At 34.7% G+C, this 21,429-nt stretch overlaps 1 protein-coding gene across 1 annotated transcript in view; it reads left to right on the top strand.

The window, feature by feature from the left end:
* Positions 1–21,429, top strand: part of LOC124531256 (neuroligin-1-like) — a 147,780-nt gene that overhangs the window by 106,667 nt on the left and 19,684 nt on the right. Inside the window, exons 2-8 of the mRNA XM_047105758.1 lie at positions 13,779–13,899; positions 16,026–16,218; positions 17,711–17,829; positions 18,430–18,579; positions 19,719–19,913; positions 20,594–20,729; positions 21,147–21,395. Of these exons, the coding sequence (XP_046961714.1) occupies positions 13,800–13,899; positions 16,026–16,218; positions 17,711–17,829; positions 18,430–18,579; positions 19,719–19,913; positions 20,594–20,729; positions 21,147–21,395 (1,142 nt within the window). The 5' untranslated portion in view covers positions 13,779–13,799. The remainder of the gene's footprint in view (positions 1–13,778; positions 13,900–16,025; positions 16,219–17,710; positions 17,830–18,429; positions 18,580–19,718; positions 19,914–20,593; positions 20,730–21,146; positions 21,396–21,429) is intronic.

The following is a 21,429-nucleotide window of genomic DNA, read 5'->3' on the forward strand; positions in this document are numbered from 1 at the left end:
GAAATCAGGGTATCGTTGATTTATATACAGTGTTCGCTGTTTAACGCGATTGTTTCATAAAAATATGTTTTTCATTTATCATTTTTAAATGAATAAAACACACCTGAATCGTAGGTTCAAAAACCAATGATTTTTTAAAGGTTTATTTATTTTATTGGTTTGTTTTCCTGGTTCGGTTTAGTTAAATTAATTGTATTAATTTCTTAAATCTTAGTAAAAGTATCAAAAGTAATTTCTATTCTCTCTGAGTTGTATATATATCTTATAATCGACCTGTTACTAAAACATTTAAAATGAATATTCAGACAGATCAAATTTGATTCGCCGTGACAACACAAGATGGATGGCCCTTTCTTTTACTTCGTCTGCAAGGTGACGTCACTTCCTTGACTACGTCACTCATTTTTCTTTCTAAAATATTACCAGTGACCCACCCCAGCTACTCACGGGTGCAATGGTGATACTAAATATACTACCAGAATTAGTTACGACATCACATTAGAAACTTATAAAATTATCCAGGTTTCTCTACCATATTGTACATATATTATACATAAAACCTTCCTCTTGAATCAATGTATCTATTGAAAAAAATCGCATCAAAATCCGTTGCGTAATTTTAAAGATCTAAGCATACATAGGGACGGAAATGGTAAGCGAATTTATTTATACTATGTAGTGATAATGATAGAGGTTCATAGACGGCCATATGGGCTATATTGGTCGTGATGGCTGTGCGTCGCGATGGTACATTGGTAACTTATATATCCCTTGTGCTTCATTCACCTTTCAAACCGGGACACAACAATACTTAAATATTGCTGTTCCTTAACCTTACCACTCATTGACATAAGTGTTTGTTTTCCAAATATCATACACAAAATTAATATTCAAATACTGTTTTTATCTCATCAATAACTTTTTCAGTCGGTGTTCTTATCGAACTCCTTAAATGACTCCGATCACAAAGTTATTCAATCAACTCATTCAATTATACCTTATTCACAAAATAAATCAAATGACCAGCAATATTTTGTGTTTGCAATTAGTCCTATTCCGAGTGCACACAAACCTATACCAGCCTACGCGTTATTCATTTCGGGCGCGATTTCAACGCAAAATACCAAACAACCGCGATATTCCATTACAGTATGAACTACTAATTTGCTGCTAGTAAATTGCTTCATTCATTTTAATGTGGATATCATAAAATTAATTGTGTATTACTAGAGCATCAACATCGAGACCGTGTGTGTTTCAAACAACGTATTCGCGTTTCACTAAATAATTTGTTTTATACAAGCTTTGCCCGCGACCTTGCACGCGTTTGAATTTAACAAAAAATATATTATTGTAGCCTAAGTTACTCCTTATTATTTCAGTTATCTGCCAGCTAAGTCCCGTCAAAATCGAACCAGCCGTCCAGAGGTTAGCCGGCACAAACAGACAGACAGTCAAAAAAATGTTATTTTGGTATATGTACCATGTATTGAGTAAAAAAGGGCTATTATAATATAACAAACAGACACTCCAATTTTATTATATGTACAGATAAAACAAAACATTATTTATTCAAGCAGACACTCGCAAGCTCTTCTCAACTATCATTTTTCATACTTTTATTAAATGTTACCGTCGAATGCAGGGTTTACAAAAACTCAATTGTCGATCTTTTACACCAGTTCAATTACATAAATATGTAAATAAAATACGATTATATTAATATTTCCTATTTATACCCGCTTATCAGATATATTTTTTATATTATTTCACAAATAAATACATTATTTGAGGTTAGTATCCACCGCATGCTTCATCTTTTGATAAAAATTTAACCTATGTGCTAATTCAGACGATAGCCTGTATCAGTCGCAAATGTGATGAATGCTTATTGTTAATATGAATCTCTTTAAAAAGTGTTATGAGAATTATGAAGTAAAATATCTTATGTGCATAGACTATTTTGATCAATTGAATGGTCATTAATACTACAAGATTCAATTTAATATAAAGCTGCCATCAGCATGTACATTCTATGGAACTGGTATATAAAGAAGCATAGCAAACAAACTATAACAATATTATTGGTCAAATTTTACAATTAATATTAATTTTCCAATATTTGAGCTGAAAGTGGCTCTGTTTTGTGTTTTTGAAATTCAATTTAGATCACAAGTATATGTCAGCGACACACCATCGACGGCGTTAAACATAATAATGTACACTATATTCAGTCACTTCACCATAATTTCGATAATCAGAGTACTAAAAATATGTTAGCTCGAAGCATGAATAATTGACTAAATGTTTAATCAGCGGCATGTAAGTTACTGTGTCATTTTATTCTTTGGGTGATGTCTTAGAAAACGAGTTGTAAAAAAGGGAACATTCGATAAGACCATGAACTTCTGTTCAATGGCATCAATTTTAACTATATCCTACCTTGCAAAGCACAAAAAATACAGACATAATTATCAAATCCCTACTAATAAATTACTTGGTAGCAGGGATTTTTGCAAACCAGTCACACCACATACAAGCCCCCCCCCCGCTCAACCTACCGCCAATCAGAAATACTAAGTATTGTTGTATGTCAGGTTAAACAATAACTAAACCAGTGTTCAGGTAAAAGTTGTTATGGGGTAATGCAGCAGAGATTGAAGTTGTTTTTATACTACAGAAAAGTGCTATCCGATCTATTTACAATATTAGCTCCAGGACATCATTACGCGAGAAATTTAAAGAAATAGGTGTATTAACGGCTGTTTCACAATATATCTATGATAATATAATCTTTATACAAAAGAATATTAAAAAATATTCTATCAATGCTGATGTACATACTATTAATACAAGAAATAAGAATAAACTTGTAACCCCGTTTCCGTTTGCATACGGTAAATAGAACGTTTTTGGGCAATGGTATACGCATATATAATAAGATACCGAAAAATATAATCAATTTACCATTTTCAAAATTTAAAAATATTATTAAGACTAAATTAATAAATAAATCATACTATTCATTAAAAGAGTACTTTTTAGAGACGCTAGTTATAGGACGCTAATTACTGTCAATAACAGCATTGTAAATGTGTTTATTTGACGTTTTGAATTTTATTATTATTTTATTTGACGTATTGACGTTTAAATTCAAAAGGTATTAAGAGTTTAAAACTTGATAAAGGAATGAATTTGGAAACTGACGAAGTTATTCTTACTCTGACTGTACATACTATATATCGTTATATTAAAACAAAACATATAGCTCCTTAAGAAATACATCATTACGTTCAAACTAGAAAACAAACAGTTACGTATCATGTTTAGTGGTCATATTATTCAAGGATATAATAATAAGACCATAGCAAGTGCGTGCTGTTGATTGTGTATGGCTTTAATGATTATGAATGAAAGTTAACGTGGGCGTGTCAGAAGACAAATGGATACCTTCTGTCAGCAGCAACTGCGCTTCCCGTGTCCCTGCGAGCCGACGGAGAGGAATCGGGCGCTGAAGTCCAATTCATGTTACGTACACCCTTCGTGTGTATTTCTTGTTTTATGGTTAGGACATTTGGTCATACATAAGTTATGATAAATCTATAATAATATTATAAATGTGAAAGTGACTCGGTTTGTCTGTCGCTCTTTCACTACCAAACTGCTGAACCGAATTTGATGAAATTTGGCATGTAACACAAGTAGTCTGGGTAGGTACCACCCACTCGTCAGTTATCCTACCGCCAATAACAGTACTCAGTATTGTTGTGTTCCGGTTTGAAGGGTGAGTGAGCCAGTGTAACTACAGTCATAAGGGACATAACATCTTAGTTCCCAAGGTTGGTGGCGCATCGACGATGTAAGGAATAGTTAATATTTCTTACAGCGTCATTGTCTATGGGTGACGGTGACCACTTACCATCAGGTGGCCCATAGGCTTGTCCGCCAACTAATACCATAAAAAAAACAACCCTTTTACTCTAAGAGAAACCAACACCCAAAAACGCGAGACAAGCCGCGGGCGACTATTAGTTAAAATATATAATTTACTTGAGATTCACAAATGTACCTCACTGGTCACGTGAGATTATTATTTATTATGAGCACACTTTCAATGTAACTCTAGACTGGTACCTATAGATACGATAAGGTTTTATTGAAACACCCACATTTCCAAAAATATTCCATAAATACACCGGTGTCAATTTATTACAAACTCCCATTAATATTCTAGTTCTAACAACAGCTTTTTATATCCAAAAGCCAACCACATCTGAGATGTTAATAACAATTTGTCCGTTCTATGTTGTCAGGTGTAAATTCAGTAGTTCGGGATGGCCAAAATAATATTATCGTTTTACAATGATGCTCCAATCTCTCTATCTTTTGTTAGAATGCCACGCTATCGTCCAATTTTTTTCTAATAACAGCTCAATCATATTTTAAAATAAGAAATAGTATTAAATGCTATGCTATATAAAAAATATTAATTACAGTTTTAAAAATTATTGATCAATTGATTACAATAATAATTGTATAAAATAAAGTAAATTCAATAGCCCCTATTATATTCATAATATGCAATAATAATGTGATATACATTTATTATATTGAAACAAATGTTATAACACCGTATCGGTGGCTCGGGTTACTCTTGTAACACAGGTTATAAAATCTCCTTAGCTGAATATAACTACAAAACATCCTCACGGAGTGAGCTCAAGCAATTAGACGTGGGATAATTCGTGCGTTAATTATTATCCAACTGATATCTAATAAATCTTTGAAAATGCCAACAATAAATTGGGCACCATTTAATTAATGGAGATATTAATTAAGGAAAGCGTCTTAATTGTCATTATCTCGATTTATAACGTTATAGAAAATGCTTAATGAATTAAAATTTCATTGTTTAATTATGTTTTTATATTTTAGGAATCCAGTAACAGCCTGTAAATTACCCACTGATGGGCTAAAGCCACCTCTCCCTTTGAGAGTATTCCACCACGCTTCTCAATTTTGATGAAATTAGATACATGCAGGTTTTCTTACGACGTTTTACTTTACCGAGCATGAGGTGAATTATAAACAAAAATTAAGCACATGATAATTCAGTGATGATTGCCTTAGTTTGAACCCGTAATCATCGGTTAATGTGCTAATCGTAATATTTCGTCATTTTCCGCCTCACAAAAGTTTAGGCTGGCTTCGTTATGTATATACACATCATGGTATAACGTTGTATCATAGTATATTCATAACAATATTATATATAGCTATGAAAATATTAATTATATTGATATAAATAAGGATAAATATTGTGTAAACATGAGAAGTAAACAAAAACATATAATATCAGTTCTTCCGTCCAGATCGATGCAGGATAAATAATATTCTATTTAATTATCTATACAACATGATTATTGTGATTGACAACGGAGCTGACGGGCTTTTCTCGGAAGAATCTACGTTACGAACCGGTAGTAGCCTGCTGTAAAATAAAAAAATATGATACAAAATTGCCAGTAAAAGCGTACTTGAATGAAGCATATATATATATATTCTTTATTACACTAAAAAGACATTACAGAAAATAATAAAATAGAAAAAACATGAGCAAAGGCGGACTTATCTCTAAAAGAGATCTCTTCCAGTCAACCTATGGAGGTGAGTGATAAGAGTCAATCAGCGGGCAATGTAGTGCAGACTAAAATAATATAGATTTGATATATTTATATATAATGGATAGCCAATAAAAATATACTTCTATTTATTACACACATAATTACTTATAAAAAAAATATTTATATAAATACACATTCATACACATATATATAATATATATATACATATATAGATATATATAGATATATATAATATACATAGATACACACGTATTAATATCAAAGTTTATGATGAAGGGTAAACTTGTGTCAGGAAATGCTGTCTTAATCGTTTTTTAAACATATCGATAGTAGTACTGTCCTGTATGTATTTAGGAAGTTTGTTCCATAGTAGCGGAGCTCGTACTGTGAACGACTGAAGTCGAAATTTGCTGTTACTCCGAGGCACATCGAGCATCATAGTGATACAAGAACGCCTGGAGCGGGTTGAAGGAGGAAGCAGGTTGAGGCGGGAGCTGAGGTATTCAGGAATATTAGGGTTTGTGAGAATATTGAAAAGGACCGAAAGGATGTGCATATCACGGCGAAATCGGATAGGCAGCCATTTAAGTTGAGCGCGGAAAAGAGACACATGGTCGTACTTACGTAGCCCGAAAATAAAGCGAATAGCAAGATTTTGTAAGCGCTCTAACTTATTAAGCTGTTCCTCTGTCACATCCAGAAAGCAAACATCAGCGTAGTCGAGAATAGGGAGAAGAAGAGATTGAGCGAGCATAATTTTGGTGTTGAAAGGGAGAAAATATTGGAGACGTCTGAGAGAGTGAAACGTGAAATGCATACGTTTACTAACATCGTTGAGATGAGACGTCCAAGACATGTTGCAGTCAATGATCAGGCCCAAGTTTTTTACATTATCATGATAGGCTATTGGAACCCCAGCATACTTGATACAGGGCACAGATGGCCAGTCAATTTTACTTCTTAGCCTACTGCTACCAATGATCATTGCTTGTGATTTGGCAGGGTTAACCAGTAAGCCAAAAGATTTGGCCCATAACTGAACAGCCAAGAGGTCTTCGTTTAGGCAGTCAACAGTCTCAGACAACTCACACAACTGACAATGACGATACAGCTGTAAGTCATCTGCATACAGATGAAAGGGAGAAGAGATGACACGTGAAATGTTATTAATGAAAACAGAAAAGAGAAGTGGAGAGAGTATGCCGCCTTGAGGAACACCGGCAGATAAGTTAGACCAATCAGACGATGAATTTTCTGTTTTCACGCACTGCCGGCGCCCGAAAAGATAAGAGTGAAACCAATCAATGGTAGAGGAAGAAATATTAACCGCTCGGAGGGTACCAAGAAGAATGTCAAGATCTACAGAGTTAAAAGCACTACTAAAGTCTAACAGAACAATTACAGTAAGCTTGGTGTTATCCATAGCATACCGAATGTCCTCGGTTATATTCAGCAGTGCTCCAACGGTGCTGTGTGATGGACGGAAACCGGATTGGAAAGGACACATGAGGTTGTTGATGGTAAAGTAGGAGTACAGTTGTTTGTGAACTATAGATTCTAGGACTTTTGATAGGATAGGCAGTATAGATATGGGACGGTATTGAGAACAAGAGGAAGGATTGGAGGTCTTCGGTAGCGGGATAACGTAGGCGTTCTTCCAGAGTGTTGGGAAGATATTGCACGAAAGTGAAAAATTAATAATGTGAGTGATCACAGGTGCAATATCCTCCAGCACAGGAAGTATCATATCCAGGCTAAGATTATCGCTACCGATGGCTTTTGTGGAGATAGATCGGACATTCCTCTTAACAGTTTCCTCCGAGACTGGTTCAAAAGTGAAAGGGCGCAGGTCTGGTGGAACAAGATTAGATAGATACGAAAGTGTAGCAGACTTAGTGTCAGGATCTAATGTTATAGGTGGCGTGCTGAAGTACTGATTTAGTTCATTGAGGTCCACGGTAGTTTGAAAGCTATCCGTGGTTTTGCCCACACCTAATGACCGTAAGAATCCCCAAACTTGCGCTTGGGAAGTATTCTGAAGTCTACTGTGAATATAGCGGCGTTTAGCATCCCTACACATTCTGTTGCAGATGTTACGAAGTTTTTTGTATTCGTCAAGATTTTCCTTTGATGGTAGTTTTTTATGTCGAGCTATTGCTCTGTCACGTTTAGCCATAGTTCTTCTGATCACTGGCGTTAACCAGGGAGCAGGTGCATGTTTCATCCGTACTGGTCGAGCGGGTGCATGTTTATCAAATATTCTAATCAGCTCAGTAGTTAGTGATTCAACCATGGCATTAATATCATTAGCTGATAATAGTGACGACCAGTCAATACATTTCACATCCTCTCTCAAACGATCCAGGTCCATATGCTGAAAATCGCGCAGAAGATAAGTTTTGCCTCTAACCTTTGTAGGACGCACTTTGTAAGTGAGGAAAATCAAATCGTGGTACGAGAATGGAGCAGTCATTTGACCGTGGGAGGAAACAAAATTAGGGTTAGAGACGACAATTACATCAATTAGAGTTGGTCTACTGTTGGGAAAATAGTGTGTCGCAGAGGACATGGGGAGAATGTTTAAATTAAGTGATGACGTTAGCGTTTTTAACTTTTGTGCTCTAGAATTATTCTTTAATATACAAGTGTTTAAGTCGCCCATACATATGACATGGTCATACACAGGGACGAGATTTTCCAGAACACCTTCTAATATGTCAAAATAATTAATTTTATCATTTGGACAGTATAATACCCCCAGCAGGATCTTTTTATGGTGTAAAACTATCTCCAGGAAAAGATACTCCAGGAATCCTTTTGTTTCTGAGGAGGAAAGAGAAACTACTCGGGCAGGAATGTCACTGCGAAGGTAAATCCCAACGCCACCCCCACCCTGATCAGTGCGGTCATTACGGAGAAACTGGTAGCCTGGAAGAGCACAAATAGTAGATGTAATCGACGGTTTTAACCAGGTTTCAGACACCAGAATTCCGTCAACCACGCCATATATTGGTTTCAATCTCTTTTCGGTTTGTTTATTAAAAATATTATGAATTAGGTATTGTCAATTTATGTATTTCCTATGGAGAGAACATTCGTATATAATATTTTTGGTGGAAATGTTCCATTTACTAGTATTAGTAAACTTAGTATTGGTAGTCCGCATTTGAACCGTGGCTCCTGTCCTTATAATTGGCCACCAATAACTATTCAATGATCAAAATGTAATATTCATCACAAACCAAGCCGGATCAAATATCTCGGAACAAAAATTATTACCGATAAATAAAACACATTCGTGAAGCATTTCAAGTCATACAAATCAAAAAGCATTTATTCTATGTTTATATTATATTATGTTTCAACGAGTATATTGCATATATCTATGTGTGTTTGTTTTCTTTTTGTTGTCATGATTCCAAACTTTTGTATATATATTTTTGGTACAATACAAATTACAAATAACAAGTATAAATATTATACTGGTACAATTAGCTCTGATTTAATTAAAACATTTTCACCGTACTCAAATAATATCTTAATATTGAAGAAATTTAATAAATTCATCTACAAATTATTAGCCTTAAATTTTGTATCTATACAAGGAAATATTTTTATTCTAGTTTTGCGTCAATCACGCGACAACTACTTATCAACGAGAATGCCTCTGTGGACGTTTATAGGCTCCTATTTTCTTGTGTTCGTGCTCATAAATAAAGGATATTTATATAAATACAATGAAACGGAACGATATTTCTACATAAAGGCATATTATTACCATTTATTCCCATTACAATTATATATATTCATTTATTTACATTATAAAGTTTTTCCAAAGTCAAATCAAAATGAAGTTAAATTTTAAAGTAAAAGACATTTGTAACATTTTATTTACATTAAATATATATATATATATATATATATTTATATATATATATATATATATATATGTATTCTACAAAATTAATTTCGATCAAAATCTATCCCCAATACAAATCGTTATATTTTAATCGACGACATATATACACTTATCCAATTCTTAATTCGTATAATCTATTGTTGTATGAGATATTTTGTTATTAAATCAACAAAATTAAATTACATGAAGTTCAAAGGGCGGCCATGTTTGACGTTTACGAGTGCGTTCAGTAAGTGTGTTCCAAATAATAATTTCGTGCAGGAGTCCGGTAAACTCAATGAAAACTTTTCAACACTAAATTATTATTATTAATATATCTGAGTTTTTATCTAGTACATATATATTTGTATGTACATGGTTCAGATTTCCTTTTTTATGGGATACCTTCACACGTAATTTCCAGCACTTTCAGATGGTAGAGAATGCTTTTAGGATTAAGCCAGCTTGGTACTACCTACATTGTAGTGTGCAATAAAGTACTTTTTACTTTATCTATATCTTTTACTATAACGTGTGTAGCAATTTTATCTTTTAGCGAGATTATAAGCTAGGTTTTCCTTCAATAGAGGTCTGGGTATTTTCATTTCGAAGCGACGTAGAGTTAAATTTGACAATCGATAAGTTATCATTTCATTTCGGTAAATTCGGGATACAAGTTGTGGCTGTGACGGAATTTTGAATAGACATCAGTTTGTATCGAGGAGCGACCTTTCACCGCAGGTACACACCCATATCATTACGTGAGGACCTGATAGCGACCCTTCAAACCCTAATCTACATACGAACGGACCCCGAGGAAGGAGTCCGGGATCCTCGATGTCAATTGAAATGGAGGTCAAATTCAATTCGGAAAAGAAGAACACTTTTCATTTAGTTAATTAAATATGTTCGTATTTATTTTTGTAAATATCAAACGTAAATATCCCTTTCTATTTCTTTATCTCATTTTACCTTTTGTAAATAATTTATAATTAAATAACATAGGAGATAAACAAATAAACACTTAAGGACGCCAATATATTGTTATAATTATGAGGCGCGTGCTTTATTTATTTAGAAACAAATATGATTTTTATTTCAAGCTGAAGCCCCATGTATGGACATTTGCCATAAAAACACTTCTATTACTAGATAAGCTAACACCTACATCAATAAACAATACGTTCTTAAAGAAATAATTCAAAATGGACATATTTTTCGCTGTTGAGAGCTATTGACCATTCAAATCTTCAAGGCTCTTGAATTGAAATCTGAATTTAATAATTTTAGTGGTAATAAATAAAGATAAGAAATATTCTACTGGAATTCGTTACTCTTTTTCCTAAACAAGTTCATATCAATTTGCAATGGCAATATGAGCTACATAGCAACGTCAGCCCTAATTCTTAATAATTTACTTATATAAGTAACAATGCAACACATAGTAAAATGATTACTGGACAAATTAAATATTATTATATAAAACTAAGACTTATAGTTTCTTTTGACGAATAATTACATGTTAATAGTACTACTCAATATTATAGGCAAATGTCGTAATCGGTATTTGTTGGTCATACAATTAAGAGTTCCAACAATGTCTATAAAAGTATAGTCCTTACTATTGAAATGAACGCGTCGAAAAATTGTGGCCAAAGTTTGGCCACTGGGTGCACGCTCACTCGTAAAATAATATGACATGTCAAGCGTAGTTGACACGCACACCAACATAATAAAGTTGGTTCGTTAGTTTTAGTACCTCTGTAACGTGACACGCTATCGAGGTGTATCAATATACATACAATAAAATTGTGTCTGTTTGTAATATTAAGATAGCACTTTTTTGCTCAATGTATATGTATGTATACACGGTACATATACCAAAATAACATTTTTTACAATTTTTTTCTGTCTGTCTGTCTATTCTGTGGAACGGCTGGATTGATTTTAACGGGACTTTCACTGGCAGATAACTGATATAAATTACTTCTTATTATATCAATAAGGAGTAATTTAGGGTACCATAATTTGTTTTTTAAAATTCAAAAGCGTGCAAGATAGCGGGTATAGGAAGTTAAATTGCTTAAGTAATTAACAATAATCATAATATTATCACTACATATTATAAAACAAAGTCCCACGCGTCTGTCGGTCTGTATGTTTGCGATAAACTCCATAGCTACTGAACGGATTTTCATGTGGTTTTCACTAATAGAGGGATTCATAAGGAAGGTTTAAATATATAATTTATTAAGGTTGAAATAAAAAAATCTTAATCAAAATAAACTATATTCAAGTGGGCTTTTAAAAGCACTTTTGAATCGTCATTTAATAATTAAGTGAAGCTACCACCGGTTCGGAAAGTAGATTCTACCGAGAAGAACCGGAAAGAAATTCAGTAGTTATTAATATACATTTAAAAAAAATACAGTCATGTTAGTTAATACAATTATTTAAATTAATATATCCTGCCTGGAAGTCAATTCCACGCTTTTTTATCATCTACAAAATCTTGTATCGAAGAATACGCCTTTTTTACCAATGTATTTTTTATAAACGATTTGAATTTACGAGACGCCAAAGTTAAAAATGTCTAAAACGACAACTGTTAAAAATGACAAAAATGAAATTATAAAAATACTTATGTCTACTCATGCGAAGCCGGGGCGGGCCTCTAGCTAATTACATGGAACCAAAATAAGCTGTTGAAATAGTTTTCAAGTCACCCTCAGCCGAAGACAACGCTGTATTAACATGGCCGTTGACAGCTGGTTGACACAGATACGATACGAGTCAATATTCGCGTTGATTGCCATAATATCGTGATTGCAGGGCTGTCGGCATTGCATAGCGACAATGGTGGACGTCGGAACTTAATTAATTTATGTGTTAACTAATTTTGCTCACAGCTTCCGCTGTATATCTGTTCCATTGTCACAAAACTACTCCATCTAATCTCAATATGTGCTTAAGCTGATGATTAAATTGTTCCTTGCCTTGAGAAATGCTCAGACTAGATCTATTTGATCATACTTGCTAGATTCGTTTATTTTATAAAATATTTTGAATAGAGTTTTTAAGGATTTTCCCTTTAAAAAAGCTTACATTTTCAATTTATTTTTAAGTGTGTTTTGTACGCGATGTACATCGGTTTACACAATATTTTGAGGTGTAAAATATTCAACGTTAGAAAATATCAGTATATTAAATAAGGAAAAATCACCAAGAGATCTGATTTTCATCCGTATGAAGTGAGAATGTGAGTACAGATTGATGACATCACTGGTATAACAGTATTATAGTGTCGATAGTTATACATGTAGCGGTCACGTGGTCCCATCTAAATGTTTTATGTTCATGTCTGAGAAATAAGTTGATGTAGTCATATTAAGGTCTTCCATGGCGGAACGAGTTTAGTTAAATAATGTCTGACACGCAGATAGCGCCACATAACGCTGTAAACGAAAGGATACATTCCTCTATTATGTCGGCGGCGTGTTTGGCAAATGTTACAAATTCTGTACACAACTTTTATCATCACCGCAAATGAAGACCCATTTAAGAAGGCACTCGTCGCATACTTTTCAGTTATTGTCTGAAATATCATATTCTGCCTGTGGTATAAATGATTCGAAGTATGATACAAGATTATCTTTTCTTATAATCAACTACTTTAGCGTATGCTGTACAACTTAGAAAAAAACTATATCAATATTTAATGTTAAATAACAACCTATAAATGTCTCCCTGATAGGGGCCTACTAATGTCTCCATTATTCCTAAGGTGATAGTAACTATATTACTGGTGGTAGCACTTCATCCGATAAACAGAGTAATTTTAAGAGTATTACAACATTAAATATAAGAACTAAATTTCAAAACATGTTTTTGGTCGTCGTTTAAATCTGAATGTTCCATTCACCACTTGAGCAAATGAGATAAATAATGATATGATAATAGTGTCTGTAGAGAGGATAGTAATAATAATAATAAATACTCTTTATTATACACCAATAATATAAAACACGGTAAATGGGTAACATGTTGAGTAGATGTACAAAGGCGGTCTTATCGCTACGGTAGCAATTTCTTCCAGACAACCTTTGGGCATAGGACTGAAAAAAAAATTGAAAGTGGTTTGGAGGCGTACAAAAGTTATAAATTAATTGACTAATTGACTGATAGTAGTGATAATAATGAGAATAGTGATGTTAATAGTGGCTGTTTGTTCGCAGCCAATCGTCGCGTGATGGCGCATGGAGTGCGCGCGGACGGCGTGGTGCGCGACGCTGGCGCTGGCCGTGCTGGCGGCGGCGGGCCCGCGCTACAGCTCGCGCATCGTGCACACGCATGCTGGTAAGCCTATCACTTCACAAACTAACATTCTGAACCATCTAATTTGTTCTGTTCTGTTCAATTTGTTTTACGAAATTACGACATTGTTCACATATGAAAATTACACACCTAACTTTACCTTGATACGCTGTTTCAATATATGTATGTAGGTACATGCTTTTACATGTTACGATGATGATACAGACATACACATTTTGCGATGATTTTCGAATTTTATTCCACAATACAGCTCTAGAAAACTGAAAATCAACTGAAAAATTTTTACTTTGAATGATACGTCTCGTCACGGACAAAACATCTATTTAATACTTAAAATATCTCATTCGAATAGTTAGTTTAGTTTACTCCTCCCTACATTTAAACTGTTCAGAAATATTATCTGAATAGTTTTAAAGTTATCGTTACTCGAGTTGTTGTTTTTAGACAAGCCGTTACTTTAAACAAAGGAAAGCTTCAAAACGTCTAATTTTCAGACCTGCTTCTAAATATATTTATCATTAAAAATATCTAAATATAAATTACATTCATCACAAAGAAAGAAGTAAAATTTAATTGAACATATCATATTAATTTCAATTAATAATCCACTTATCACAAGAAAGCAGGTGTCTTTAGGCTGCGTTTAGCGTTTAAGTTCGTGATGCCGGCTCCGGTCCGGGTCCGCTTAATCCCGGAACAATTCAATCAGACGGAGATCTCGAGGTTGAAACCCGGAATATTGTGGGTGAATGACGTAATTTCGTTTTATATTACAAAGGCCGAGGGCGTCGGGTCAAATTAATAATTGCTCAGGTACCTTGTGACCGCGTAATTGGGTGGCGTGCGCGGTCTGATTCAACCCGTCTATAGAATCTTGTTGGTTTGAAATTGTTTTTTCTTTTTAATTAGTAATATTCAATTGCGAAATCCAGTATATTTGTTAAGCCTTTGTCATTCTTAATTTGATTTTGCTTTCTCAATTCACTCAATTTGTCGAGGAATGTTTGATTTGCAGATGTAAACCCTGTTTTAAGATTTACGTATTTTATTATCCGTTTAATTTTCTCGAATCAATCGCCCGTCCCAAAATGCTAGATTTAAAAACATTTCATCCTTGCTTTTCGTTTTCGTTATATAACTTAATACGTTTTGGGTGTAAATACAAAGACATATGTATGAATGAATCTAAGATTAAGAATGTTATATGCATACAAAATACATGAAAAATTCTATGTTTTATGTAACATATTATGTAGGCGGACTGGTAAATGTCCCATTCGATGGTAAGTGGTCATAACCACCTACAGATATACCTATTTTATTTCGTCACCAACCTTGTGATCCATTTCATATATTAAAATAATTAAGAATAATGAAATTGAATAAGAAATGATAACTACACCATATGTAATGTCATGAAATTAAAAATACCAACAGCATCAGATATACTGCTGTTATTATTGCTGTTCTTACTCACTTCAAACTGAGGTTTGCAGAGGGACTCGGAGTAATAAATAACAAACACAAACATTTTAGTTCTCGGTTGTATGGTTGTGTGTTAATAGGTTTTCGCCCTTTCCCAATTATCATTGTTTCAATTGGCCAGTTTTCCACTTTCTTGCTCAAATTACGTGTGTTTGGCTGACTAATAATAATCATTTTATATTGTTTAAAAATGTTTCCTCAAATTAAATTAATTTGTAAATTATTCTGAGAGTTAAAATAGAAGTGAATTCGAATTCTCGGCTAATATATTCAGTCCTTCCATTCCAGCAGTTCTTCATCACACGACCATTGAGAAGGGTGCGAAGTTTGTGGTTCAATTTAACCAGCGAAGTGTAATGTTGAAGTATGTTCCTTCGGACGTTGAACTTTCGGCTGTACCTCATTCGACGCTGGAACCCTCTCCTCAAACGTTGCCTCATTTAGTTTCGGTACTAACCGCAACTGCATGCCCTAAATGAAGTTATAATTAAACTTTGAAATATGTTGCGTAACAAGTTTACTTCGCTTTAGAATATATTTTAGTCAGTAACTCCGAGCTCGTCTGTTCATTGTTGAAATTTGTGTACAAACTGACATAAATTCCTAAAAGTTGTAGTATATTTTCTTGAATTGTTCACAATTTGCATGCTTTGTTTTGTCAGGAGCAATCAGAGGCATCATAGTAGAACCTGCATCGCGTCGCTTGGAACCAGTGGAAGTGTTCCGCGGTGTTCCGTACGGAGCCCGGCCGGCTCGCCTTGGACCGCCTCCGCCACCGCCATCCTGGCCAGGCACGCGCCTTGCCGACACCTTCGCACCTGTCTGCCCACAGCGCTACCCCGACATATCGAACAAGTAACTCTTTTAAATTTCTAATACAAATATTCTCTATCATTACAGGTATAGTAAGACACAAGATAGATGTCGGCAAAATTCGTAATACATATCACATTCGAATTAAGTACCCTGTCCCAAATAATCAATATTTATTATTTATGTGAATAAGACCTTTACACAAACGTAGTAACTTGTAATATCATATGACCTAATACATACATATATTGGTCAATTTGACACGTCGATTTACATGTACTTGCTTTCTCGGGTTGAACTAACGCGAGAATCTATAGCGGCGAATAGCGTCAAATTGGGAGCTATTTCTATTGGTTGTATAAATTGGCAGTAATCGGTTTTTATTGGATTTGCCGATGCTACATCTAAGTTGTGTAGTACTATACAAGAGTAATCACTATAATTTAAATTCGAAGGAACTTTTGACAAGTCATAATATCTTGTTTTCGGCGTAACGACTTATAATAGCTTCAGATTCACGTAGAAATGATTATATTTCACTTGTTTTTCCATTATTTATTTCTTCGATCTCGTGTTTCATTCCTAAATATAATGATATTGATTTCGTCTTTAATAGAGTTGTCTACGAGTCTGATATTTATTAGTAAAATTCCTTTGAATTTTCATAAGAACATATTACGTATATATTATAAAGTTAATTTACATACTAAAATTGAACTCTATTTTAATGTTACGGACAATTAACAAATTATTATTAATACAATGCACGTCGCGTGAATCGTTGTGTGAAATGTTTAATTATAACTCATTCATTGGGTTGGCGTTAAAATTGAACGCGACACTTTGAATATTGACAAATATTTTGACTATTGAAATATTTTGGTATTAAATCAGACAATCAAAATAACTTTAAACAGCTGCTTCAGATTAATTAGTAATAAGTATAATAATAATGTTGTAGATTCCTTGTGCGAAGACTTTTTGACGACCTCCGTGGCCGAGTGGTGTGTACACCGGTTTTCACGGGTAGGCCACTCCGAGATCCCGGATTTGAGTCGATGTAGATTATCGTTAGTTTTCTATGATGTCTTGGGTCTGTGTGTTTGCGGTGCCGTCGTTACTTCTGATTTGCCATATCACAAGTGCTCTAGCTACTTACATTGGGATCAGAATATTGTATGTAATGTTGTCTCATATTTATTTATTTTTATCTATAAACTATCTGTATTTGCGTAAATCTACTCTGCCGGTTAGTCGTCAAGATATACGCTTACTGTTATTTAAATAATCATAATCAGTATTATTAAAAGCACGTCAGATGTTATCTTAGGTCCCATTCTAGCAGTACTTTTTGTCGTCTGTATTATGTATTGCTAGTTTCGAGGTGAAGATTGAAACACAGCGTCTCGTGAAAACATTTCATCAAAACTGACGGTCTATTGACATCTGTCATATTAAAAACAGTCTGAAGTGATCAAAAATTCTTAGTCATAGATTCGTCAGGGTATATAAGTATAATAAATGTTTTTACTAGGAGTGCAGCATTACTGAAGATGCCGCTGGGACTTTACAACGAACTCAAAGTGACGATACCGTTGCTTGCCAACCAGAGCGAAGATTGCCTCTTTCTCAATATTTACGTTCCCGGTAGCGGTAAGTCTAATAATCGCAAGTGTTTTTGTCTTATATACTAAGACTATATAAAATAATGGCAAAGGCAAAAATATGGCAAAAGCTCGCTGGGCGATGCTGGCGAAGCTTATGCCAATAATCTTCTAGTAGTTCGTAAAAGTTATTCTAAATTTAGACGTTATATAATATACATTACACGTTAACGCATAAAATACTATAGAAATAAAATTTACTCTTATATATGTAATATTAAATTACATACCCATATAATTGTATTTAACTAACATGACTGTATATTTAAATGGTGAAAAAGGGTAACTACTGAGTTTCTTGCCGATTCTTCTCGGTAGAACCTACTTTCCGAACCGGTGGTAGCTTCACTGATTATAAAACAAGTTGTTAAATGACGATTCAAATGTGCTTGTAGAAAGCTTAGTTGAATAAACTATAGGGAATATATATAAGTATTTTGTTATTGATTGTTTTGATAAGAAAAAAATAGCTAATGTTCGTCCATGGGATTCAAACTTGCTTCATACCTAATTTTATAAAACTCGTATCATCTCTTGGTCTGGATCTTCAATGGATAGAGAGCTCGTATCACATAGATTGTTGCTGCAGGTGCGCGAGGCGTAGAAGCGCCTTACGCGGTGGTGGTGTGGCTGGGCGCGGCGCACGAGTGGGGGTCGGGCAACGCGCTCGACGGCGCCGTGCTCGCCGCGCGCGCGCACTTGCTCGTCGTCACACTTAACTATAGGATAGGATTATTAGGTGAGTACGATCTGACATGATCTGTGAAGCTATGGTACAAAATGTTATAACTGAAGACCCAGCTTCAAGTAAATAAGAACATGAAATAATTAACAATATTTAACATACAATACAATGTATTTAACATATATTTAAAATATTTAACATTTAGTACAATATTTATTTTTACAGTTTTTGTTACAAGTATCCATATCTACCGTATTTCATCCCCGATGAGGAATTCCCATGTCAAACTAAATAATATTATTTTTATTCATATAAATTTTATTTTAACTTTTATTCATAAAAATGCCAACCAGAAAGTGTGCATTACATTTATATAATCTATGATTCAATGTAACTCATTAGCTAAACACTATGTATTATTATATTTATAAATATTATATTTAAAATAATTTATTGGTTACGTCACATTTACATCAGATATTGACTCAGATTTTTGTCTCATAAAAGATATATTTTACGTTCATATTACGAGTATAGACCTATTTGCTCACGGCGCCACGCGCCTCCAGGTTAAGTTATCGCCGTACATTAGTATGACTGCTACACTTACAATATGTCGCAGAGACTGTGAGATGACTAATGTAAGCATAACGGCAAATATTATGTTTGTTGATGTGCACACAGATATATAAGAATACAATGCTCGGAGTTTTGGCCTGCGCTCATTATTGTACCTTGCTGCTTGTGTATAAGTTTTTTATGCTTTAGGTCTGCGGACGAGCATATAGGCCACCTGATGGTAAATGGTCACCATCGCCCGTAGACATTGACGCTGTTAGAATCTAAATCTAATCGAAGCTATTAATCATTCCGTGAACCACCAACTTTGGGAACTGAGATGTTATGTCATCGCGTCTGTAGTTACACTGGTCCACTCACCCTTCAAACCGGAACACAATAATACTGAATATTGTTGTTTGGTGGAATATCTGAGTGGGTGTTACCTATCCAGACGTACTTACTTACACAAAGTCCTCCCGCCAAGTTAATGTTTGACTAAAACCTTTAGACCTTGAGTTCAAGTTCAAAAATATCTAAAACGAAACTAAGCAACGTCTATGTTCTTCTAAATCACTGCCCTCCTATACTCAAATTTATTTATATTGGAGTAATTATAAGAACTGTTTCTTCAGGTTATTTAACAACGGGCGCTTCGGATGAAGTGTCGCTGTCCGGCGGCGCTGCTCCCTTAGACGTCGCAGCAGCACTGACCTGGGTCAGACGGAACATCGCGGCCTTTGGCGGCGACCCTCGAAGACTGACGCTCGCCGGTCACTCGGCTGGTGCAGCGCTGGCCAATGTCATGCTGATGCTGCCTTTAACTAAAGGTACAGAATGTTTTGACGACGGTTCAAGTGGATCAGAGGTAGGAAGCGAAGTTTCAATAATCGTTGAGTTTTAATGTGTTCATAATTTCATTCTCGGATGAAAGAATTGTATGTATTGATTAAAATAATTTACTATTTTCTGAATACCGTGAAGAAATCGGCACGTTACAGACCAAAGCTGTTATATGTAAAACCACCAGACCGCGGCTTAGAACTCGTTCTGATCAATAATATCCTTCCATCGTTTAAAAATAAAATATATCAAAATATAGATTATTCGATTAAACTACGTTTTCTGAAAGGCTGGTCAATATCTGATGAAATAATATAGCTTCAACCTGAACGCCCATCGGGCGTTGATTACTGTCGCACAATGACCGTCAGCAGTCAGCTTGAAGCTAAATCAGACATTTGACTTTGATTAGTGTAACAGAAACTGTTGACAAATCGCACTTCATTCCATAAAAACTTAGCAAAAGATATAAACAGTACATAACGTTATTACAACAAACAACAACAACAGCCTGTAAATTTCCACTGCTGGGCTAAAGGCCTCCTCTCCCTTTGAGGAGAAGGTTTGGAACATATTCCAATTTTTATTCCATAGTTATTAGCTGTTCGAATATCCAGTCATCAAATCATTTCTGAGTATCAGAGTTTATTCTGTAATCATTATGCAGGTTTAATATCCCGCGTGCTGCTGCTGAGTGGCTCTGCGTTGAGTCCGTCAGCGCTGGCGCCGGAGCCGGCCTTGGCCCGGGAGCACACTGCGCAGGCGCTGCGGTGTGCTCGAGATTCAAACAGCGGGGAACATTGGTAAAGAGATTTTGTCAAAATTTTCTTTAAAATAGAAAAATACTTTAATATGGGGAAAATATTTATTTATTATTTAAAATACTTTATTGCACAACACATTACACGACAGTTAATGGTAATGGAATTAATTGTAAAATAAAAAAATAATATCAATTGATATGACAAGGAAAACAAATATGTTTTTAAGAGTTAATGGTATATGTGTCGTACGAACTACGTACATTGCATATATAACTCATTAAAACGTACATTTACCCAGGAAATTCTTTCTAGGATATTATTAGAAAACCTGCTTATTTAGAAATAATATAGAAAATAAATAACTACATTTTAGAATCGCAAAACAATCAATTTGAAAAATTATAATAAATAATAATATGTAAATATATCGTTTATCATAAATAAATAATTTATTAGGTTAGCGGCGTGTATCCGCTCTCGTCCCCTGGCAGTACTGCTAGCGGTTGAAGCTCCTCGCGCCAGGTTTCTGGCCGGCTGGGCGCCGTCAGTACCCACCAGGGACTCGCAGACTCAGGCGCCGACCAAAGCACTGCACGCGAGTGAAATATTCCTGGACTGTGCGCTGGCTGTGGTCGTGACGACTACTGAGAGCTACCAGTACTTCAGTGAGGACGACGTTCGACATGGCTTTGAAGAAGAACACAGGTCAGTCTACGGGTTTTTGGACCTTTAATTGACT

This window comes from Vanessa cardui, chromosome 7 (genome assembly GCF_905220365.1).
Source record: "Vanessa cardui chromosome 7, ilVanCard2.1, whole genome shotgun sequence".
Lineage (NCBI taxonomy): Eukaryota > Metazoa > Arthropoda > Insecta > Lepidoptera > Nymphalidae > Vanessa > Vanessa cardui.